Source organism: Mesoplodon bidens (genome assembly GCF_964165515.1).
Source record: "Mesoplodon bidens genome assembly, chromosome: 1".
NCBI classification, from domain to species: Eukaryota; Metazoa; Chordata; class Mammalia; order Artiodactyla; family Ziphiidae; genus Mesoplodon; species Mesoplodon bidens.
Window position 1 is genome coordinate 322,554 of NC_138176.1, and position 8,437 is coordinate 330,990.

At 55.6% G+C, this 8,437-nt stretch overlaps 1 protein-coding gene across 1 annotated transcript; it reads left to right on the forward strand.

The window, feature by feature from the left end:
• Positions 1-6,425: 6,425 nt before the first annotated feature.
• On the forward strand, positions 6,426-7,793 carry SPRN (shadow of prion protein; the record flags this gene model as incomplete). Its single annotated transcript, XM_081233463.1, has 2 exons — positions 6,426-6,524; positions 7,331-7,793. The coding sequence occupies exon 2, from the start codon at positions 7,347-7,349 to the stop codon at positions 7,791-7,793; it is 447 nt and encodes a 148-aa protein (XP_081089589.1). The 5' UTR covers positions 6,426-6,524; positions 7,331-7,346.
• Positions 7,794-8,437: the final 644 nt, after the last annotated feature.

The window sequence follows — 8,437 nt, forward strand, 5'->3', positions numbered from 1 at the left end:
GGCGGCACTTGCCACAGCAGGATGAAGGAGGTGTGAGAAAGGCATCCTCTTCTTCTGTCTTACGTTGGCCAAGGCCAGATTCTACTCTCTGTCCTTTCTCGAGCCCCTTTCTACAATGATGACACTCCCCCGCTGAAAGTCATTTTATGCCACCTATAAAATTTTTAGGCGTGGGCCAGCAGCTCTAACCTAAGCGAGGATGAGCCTGGTGGTTTTTGACAGCCCAGGACATCTACTGGGCTGGCCACTGCATTTTCCTCCTCACCCCCATGGCTTTCTCTCTAAGAACTCAACTCATTTTCTAAACAGTCAAGGAAGGGGGCTAACATGTTTTGTGACCCCCCGTTCAGACTGACCCAGTCTTGGTCTCCTGAAGTATCTTTATGATTTTTCTCATTGGTTTTGTGTGTGTGTCACTGACCTAAAAGCAGAGTGAGAGTACTAACAGTTTTCATTTTACTCCCACCCCCGCTTACAATGAAGGGTCTGAAGGAGTCCATCTCAGTCTATTCCTCCATTAACTTCTATGATTTAGTGTTCTTTTCTAGACTTGCCCAGCTAACAGTGGGGCACAGTGTATCCTGGAGAGGCAGGGCATGTGATGGGAGAGATATCTGAGAATGCTCTATGTGTTTAAGATAGTCTGCGAACTCAGGTGCCTGCAGGGCAAAGCACAAGACATCAGTAAATGATGAGGACCACGAGGAACATCATGTTGTTTCCGGGCACATCTTCCATTTTTTCCTTCGTATAATATAACTGATCCGAGGCAGCTGCTGCCCAGTCTCGAGCTGGGGGTATAATCAGGAATGAGGGGACTGGAGTGAGTTGGAAAGGGCACATCCGGTCCATAGGGACAGCTGCTGTCTAGCCCTAGCCAGTAAGTACCACAGGAGAATGTGGGTCCAGTGTTACCAAATATTCTCAATTTTTTTCCCCTCGAGAAGCCAGAAATCCAGACTCTTATATGAAGCCAATTTTTAAATATCGGCAACCAATTAATTTTTTAAAATACTGAGCAGGCAGAAGGGGCCAAACAGACTTGTCACTGGGGAAATCTGGCTGGCTCATGGGTGGCCAGTTGGTGGCCTGGGATATAAGAACATGCATGCCTTGTCCTTTTAACCTTGAGACAACTCCTCCAACACTGTTTCTCCCTCCACTGGGCCAATCCATAGTGCCTGACCCTAGAAGGCTCCTCCAGTGCTTGGGGAGTAGAGGCGGCCTCAGAGCTGTGAGCTCGGGGGTCACGAGGCTGCCTGCCCTGGCCCTGGAGCACTGTCAGGGTGAGTGGGGCAGAGGCTGAAGGGCTGGGCCCGCCAGCAGCCACTCTGGAGCAGGGGTCCAGCACAGAGAGGTGGACTCATGTCAGGTGCCTGGGTTTGTTCACTGTCCTGTCCTCTCCTGACAAGTTAATCCCCGGGGACCAGCCCCGTGTTCTGGGCTCACATGAAGGCTGGAATGGTAATAAATTTTTTTAACTTGAAAAAAAAAAAGTGCGCGTATGTTGGACCTTTTGTAGGGTCCCCCGTGACCCCCTGCAGCCTGTTCTGCATGCTCTGTCTTTTTTCCCTCTGGTCTTCAGAAGAAGACCTTCCAGGTTACTAATGCGTTCTATCTATCTAATCTGTTTTCTAATGTGTTTTTTCAGTTCTGGAATTTCCATCTGGCTCCTCTCACAGTTTTCCCATTCTCTATCACATTCTCAACCTTGTTTGATTCCTGTGCACGTGTTCAAGCTCCTACCTGGTCTGTCAGCGATGCCCTTCTTCTCTCGTATTGGTCTCTCTCTCTGTTCTGCCAAGACTGGACTGTTTTATCACCATGGCTTCTGCAACATCTTAATATCTGGCACAGTGAATCCCTCTTCTTTGATCTGCTTTTTCAAAATTAGTTATATTTGACCTTTATTTTTCTGTATGGACTTTAGAAACCCTTGGGTTCTGTATTAGTTCGCTTGGGCTGCGGTAACTAAGTACCACAGACTGGACGGCTTACATACCAGAAATTCATTTTCTCACAATTCTGGAGGCTGGAAGTCTGAGATAAGGTGTCACCAGGGTTGGTTTCATGGAGGCCACTGTCCTTGGTTTGCAATCAGCCATCTGCCCCCTGCATCCTCATCTGGCCATCCCTGGGTGCATGTCTGTGACCTGATCTCTTCTTATAAGGGCACCAGTCATATTGGGTCAGGACCACCCTGATGACCTCATTTTACCTTAATCACCTCTGCAAAGACCCATCTCCAAATACAGTCACATCCTCAGGTGCTGGGGACAGGAATGCATGGTGGGGACACAATTCAGTCAATAACAGGTTCCTTTAAAAACTCTGTGGAGATTCTTATTGGAATTTCACCAAGTTTATGGGTTAACTGTGGAGCAGGGTCACTCAAGGTATCAACTTGTGCTGTCCTTGTTTCTCCCCCGTTTATGCAGGTCTTCTTTTATGTTCCTTAATGACTTTTTTCTCTTTTTTTGCCACAGAGATCCTTTGCATTGTGGGAGGTTATTTATGGAGTTGGTTGTTACTGTGCATGGCATTTTATTTTATATTTTCAGGGTTTTTTTCTTTCTTTCTTTCTTTTTTTAGAGAACCACTGTTAATTTTTTCTTCTTCTTCACTTTTTTTTTTTGGCTGAGCCGTGCAGCTCGTGGGATCTTAGTTCCCCGACCAGGGACGATGGGACCCAGTCCTTCCTTCGGCAGTGAAAGCATGCAGTCCTAACCACTGGACCACCAGGGAATTCCCTATTTTATATTTTCTAGCTATTTCTTGTTCTGGTAGAGAAATTCTATTTTATCAACCCTAAGACACACATATGGCTGCAGTCACAGAATATCCAGGTAGCAATCGCTTGAACCAACAGGGACAAGCAGTCAGGCCATGGGCAGTACAGGGCCAACAGAGCAGCATCGCTGAGTGTCCAGGACCCAGGATGCTCCTTCCCACCTTCCCACACACTAGCCTTGGTGTCCAGCCTGCAGTCTTCAGATGGCAGCAGCAACTCCCAGCACCAGGTCCACAATCCAGGCTGGAGGAAGGGGAGGGGGAGAGTATGCCCTCTTTGGGGGGAGCAAAACCCCCCGGGCACCCTCAGAGCACACCGTGTTGCAGGCTTCGTCGGCTCTGCCTAGTCGTTGGCTCCCCAGCTGCGGGGGGTGGTAAGCAGTCGAACTGCAGAGCCTGTGGCTTCTCCAGTGCATGGCTGTCTCCTGGTCTCAGGCCGGACTTTACTCTGATCAACAGAAGTGGTGAGAGTAGGAAGCTTTTCTTGTTCATATTTTTTAAGGGAACACATTTAAAGGCTCTCCATTAAGTATGATGTCTGCTGAGGGTTTTTTTGAAATACAGCCTTAATCGAGTTAAAAAATTCATTTCAACGACTAGTTTTCTTGGCATTTTTCCCCACCAATGAGTGTTGATAGAAATCAAACGCTTGACAATGGCAATCATATTACAATATGTAAATGTACCAAATCAACATGTTGGACACCTTAAATTTACAACATGTTACATGTCATATATATTTCAATTAAAAAAAACTAAAAAAAAAAAACATTTAAAAATTCAGAAATGGCTCTCTTTTGCTCAGGCCCATGGCATGTCTTCATCCTGCCAGGAAGCTCCGTAGCCACTGACAAGACCAGAGGTGGCCTGATAAACAGTACAAGAAAGCACAGCCCAGAGGGCCAGCCCTTATGGAGGCGCTTCTCATGCAAAGGGAACTGTGCTTGGAAAAGTAGGGGTTGAAGCCAAACAGCCAAATTGTGCCATAGGGAAGGGTGTCAGGGTTCAGTTAGTGAAGAATGGCCAAATAATCACAGCCTTTGCACCCAGTGATGGTTTTTTGAACTTTATTGAGGAAAATGATGAAGTTCTGGTTGCTGGATTTGGTCCCAAAGGTCATGCTGTTGGTGACATTCCTGGAGTCGTCTTGTAGGTCGTCAAAGTAGCCAATGTCTCTCTTTTGGCCTTAACGCAAAGGTTAGAAGAAAGGACCAAGATCCTAAGTTTTGATGGTGACGGCACAATAGTAATACATTTTCACATGCAAAAAACGCCCCAAAAAACAAAACAAAACAAAATTAAGAAATGAAATGCTTTGTCTTCTCCTGAGAAAATCGTGAGCGTTCTTCTCCCTTGGTGCAGAAGTGAGTAAAGTACGTCCACATACTTGACAATGTTGAAACCACCTGGACCTGAGTGGTGCTGACCTGCTTTTGATGTACTCTTGGGCTCAGTGGCTAATATTTTATTTAGATTTTTCATCTTGATATTTAAACATAATATATTCTAAATTTTTTTCTGTGCTTCCCTTATATATTTTAAGAGAAAAGGTTTAGGGTCTCAAAAAGGGTTAATTAAGCCTCAGCCCGTGGCTCTTCCTACGTGGTGCCCTTGGTCCTTCTCTCTCCTCCAAACAACTATCTGTCAGACTCAGAGCCCAAAACTGTGCCCTTTCTCTCATATTTGCCATCTGTTTGCCATCCAGAGAAATTTCCTTAACTTTATAATTCAATTCTCCTGGTTGTTTTTCAGAGGTTCTTTCTTAGCCTCGACCTTTGTCACAGCATCCTGTTCTTATATAAATAGTATCCGCCCCCCAGCTTTTCTGAGCCTATGAATTGGAGTATTTTTTGTTTGTTTCTTAGGTTTTCTTCTAATTCCTCAAACTTCTTGAGCCTTCCCCCCCCCCATTTCTTTACCTTGGTCTTTCTCTGTTGTGTTGCAGACTTTCTGTCTTCGAATGCCTGATAAACGCTGTTTGCTGTTCATACTTTAAAGCGAAGCAGTGGGAAGGCTGCCGGGAAGCTCCCTGTGCTCGGCAGAACCCTTGAGAATGAGGGGCCAGGGACGGGCCATCGGGCTGGGGACCCTCTAAGTGCAGGTGACGGACAGCACTCATCCAGAGAAGGTCCACGGCGTCAGCTGTGGCGCTGCCTGACCCGGGAGGTCGAGGGGGCACAGGGCCCGCCTCACTTGCCCTCGGGCTCCATGCGAAGGCTCCACGAGGGTGACGGGTCCTCGCATGCAACGGCTCCAGGCGCAGCCTCCCGCGGAGGGAGAGCGGCCCTCTCAGCAGCTCAGACCACGGCCAGAGGCCCTACACTGAGAAGCAGGTCCACGTGGCCAGGAAGAGCCACAGGGCATGCCACATCCCCTCAGAAGACCAGGGGAGGGGGCAGTCACAGTCAGACCCCCATGGGCCGAACATAAGAGAGGGCTGGCTCCCCAGGGCACACACATGGATTCTTTGACCGGAACAGGGAAAGGACGCTGAGAGGCCAAAGCGGCAGCTGTCCCCAGCAGGCCCCACGCCACGCCGGGGCTTCCGGGCGCTTCCTGATGCCGTCAGAGAAACGCCCTTGTTTCCTTGGGGTGAGCAACACGCTGGGGGCCGTTCTGTGCGTGGGACCGGGGTGGGGCTCAACCAGAGAATGCAAACCTTGGACGAACCCCCATTTCTGTCCCCACCCCTCCCGCCATCCATCACCACAGCAGCCCAATCCCTGAGGCTGGGCGGGAGGCTCTCTCCTTGGCCGCTGCCCCTCTGGCCCAGGTGACATTTGAAACCGACAGGCCCTGAGATTGCCCAGGAGAACGTGTGGAGCAGCGGTACCGAGCCTCCAGGGACCACGGAGGGTCTGATGGAAGCTGAGAGATCGAATCACATAACAACCCTCTGAAGCTCACCTCCGACACCATCAAGAGAGCCTGGCGTCCCCGGGTGGAGTGGCTGGGGTGAAGGCCTAGAGTCAGTGGGTGGAGGGGAAGAGATTCCAGAGGACAAACCAACCTTGGAAAGCAGGACAGCACCATTTCAGACGTGGTCCCTGAGTCCAATCCGGCCGGGACTGGGGAGGCCCGCTGGCTTGAGCAGTCGGGTTACCGGTGGTGGGGCTACCTGAGGACACCCTGGAAGAGCCTGAACAGTGGGCACTGAAGGGTGGGAGGAGGGGGGCCCACGACGGGGTGCTGCTCTGGGACTCAGACACCATGGGGCCCTGGAGAGCCGTCCTCCCCTCTCTGTGCACCATGGTCAGGAGCTCAAGGTCCAACGTCGCATTCTGTGGTCCCTGTGTCTGGGACACACCCACCCCGGGAAGGATGGAAATGAGGAACGGGAGAGGGTGGGGTGAGAGAGGTTAGGGTTTGGGGCGGGTGGAGTGGGATGGAGTGTGGGAAGGTGGCGGTGTGCGCACCGGGTGCTGAAGACAGCGGGGCAGACGACCGGGTTGCGGGGGGTGGGGGTACGGGGGCCGCTAGGACGGCGTGCTGGGCAGCGAGAGGGGCTGCGCCTCCGAGCGCCTGCCTTTATCTCCTCCCTTCCGTCTCCCGGGGGATGCGCCTCCGCGTCTGCCCACCCCCAAGCCTAGGGCGGAGGCCTCACGCAAAAGCCAGGATCCGCGGTCGGCGCTTGGCGCTCGGGGCCCCGTGCAGTCTCCGCCGCAGCGCCTTCCTTCCCGCTCGGCAGCGGTCCCTGGAGCGGCCGCCGCGGTTCCGAGCGAGGCCCGTGGCTGGTAAGGCCGGGCGGCGGAATGTGGGCACGCACCGGGAGGCTGGGGCTGACGCCCGCCGGGCTACAAATGAAGACGCAGCGAGGGGCCGACAGGGCCCGGGCAGAGGGTGGAGCCGCCGGCAGGTGGTCGCGTCCCTGTCCCCCGGCCCAGCAGCTGAGCCAGGCGGCAGGGGGAGGTGGGGAGCGCGAGGCAGAAGCGGGCGGGAGGCGACCCTAAGCTGGGTCCGGGCCTGCGGCGGTGGGGCGGGGTCCGCACAGTGTGACCAGCCCGCGAGGCCCGAACCGGCTCTGGCCCCGCGCAGCCCTGGAAGGGGCTGGGAGCGCCGGGCCGAGTCTCACCGTTGGTCCCTTCTCCAGACCCCGATCTGGTTCCTTGGAGGCCCTCGGTCCCTGAGACCCCAGGGTGGCCTCTGGTCCTGCCGAGCCCTGGAGGCCGGAGTCGGTCCTTCCAAAGCAGCCCAGAATACGGAGCCCCCTCCCCAGGCCTGAGCGCCCCCCCTGCCCCGGAGGTGCTCGCCACCGCCCATTCTTTGCCCCTACTCCACCCCCCCCCGCCAAGCACAGAATAACCCTCTCAGCCCCTGCCGCCCCTTCCCAGTTACTGAACAAGAACCCACGCCCTCCCCAGGCCTGAGTCCCTAACGCTCAGGCATTAAAACCTCCTCCTCTCAGCCCACGCCAGCCTGGGCGGGTAGTGCTCCAAGGTGCGGGGGCCCCATGTACCACCAAATGCTGAGCCCCTGTCCGCAGGCCCCGGGCGCCCTGGGCCTCGCAGAAGCTGAGGTCCCTTCCTCCGTCCTCCCGCAGGTTTTGCTCCACGAAGATGAACTGGACTGCCGCCGCGTGCTGGGCTCTGCTGCTAGCGGCCACCTTCCTCTGCGACAGCGGCGCGGCCAAGGGCGGCCGTGGCGGGGCTCGCGGCAGCGCCCGGGGCGGGCTGCGCGGGGGCGCGCGCGGGGCCTCGAGGGTGCGCGTGAGGCCTGCGCCCCGCTACGCCGGCTCCTCGCTGCGCGTGGCCGCGGGAGCGGCGGCGGGGGCAGCGGCGGGGGCAGCCGCGGGCCTGGCAGCGGGCTCAAGCTGGAGGAGGGCCGCGGGGCCCGGGGAGCATGGCCCGGAGGACGACGAGGACGGCGCACCCGGCGGCAACGGAACGAACCGAAGCGTCTACAGCTACCGAGCGTGGACTTCGGGCGCGGGGCCCACGGGCGACCCTCACCTCTGCCTGCTTCTGGGCGGTTCCCTGGGCGCCCTGGGGCTGCTGCGGCCCTAGGCCGGGCTGGGCTCGGGGGCCAGATCTGCCCTCAGCCCGCGCCCGCCCCGCGGGCGGCCACCACAGAGGCTGCCCAGCACTGAGCGCCCCTTGCCTCCACTGCCCAAGGCCTCTGAGCCCAGAGGAGCTGCGTGGCCAACTCCCGACAGTCCAGCAGCCTCTCCTCCTGTGACCCAGAGGCACCTCCTGTTCCCCCTCCTGCCCGATCCCCTCCCCAGCCTCCGCACCTCCCACCCTACCAGGGGGCCAGTGGCCCATCAACTCCAGGGTGCCCTGCCTGCCACTTGGAGGTTAGGGTACTCCCCAGCCAGAAAGGCAGGTGTCCTGAGGTTCCTGCACCATCCTGGCCAGCTGCCCACCACTCTACAAGCTGTTCAGGCCACTCCAGCTCCCCTGACCCCACCTGGACACTTGAGAGGTGTGGACAGTGCTGACCACCAGGCAGAGAGGTGGGCCCTCAGGCTGGGCTGGTTCTGCCACAGCCCTGAAGACGTGGTGGCCTCCCCCCCAGAAACAGCCCCAGTGGACCAAAGGACTTGAGGATTTGGGGAAGAGGAGAGGTTTCCCTCGCAGGCTGTAGTGTGCTGCCTGCCTGTCCAGAAAGGAAAGGGGCCATATCTGTGGATTAGTGAGCCCAGAGGTGG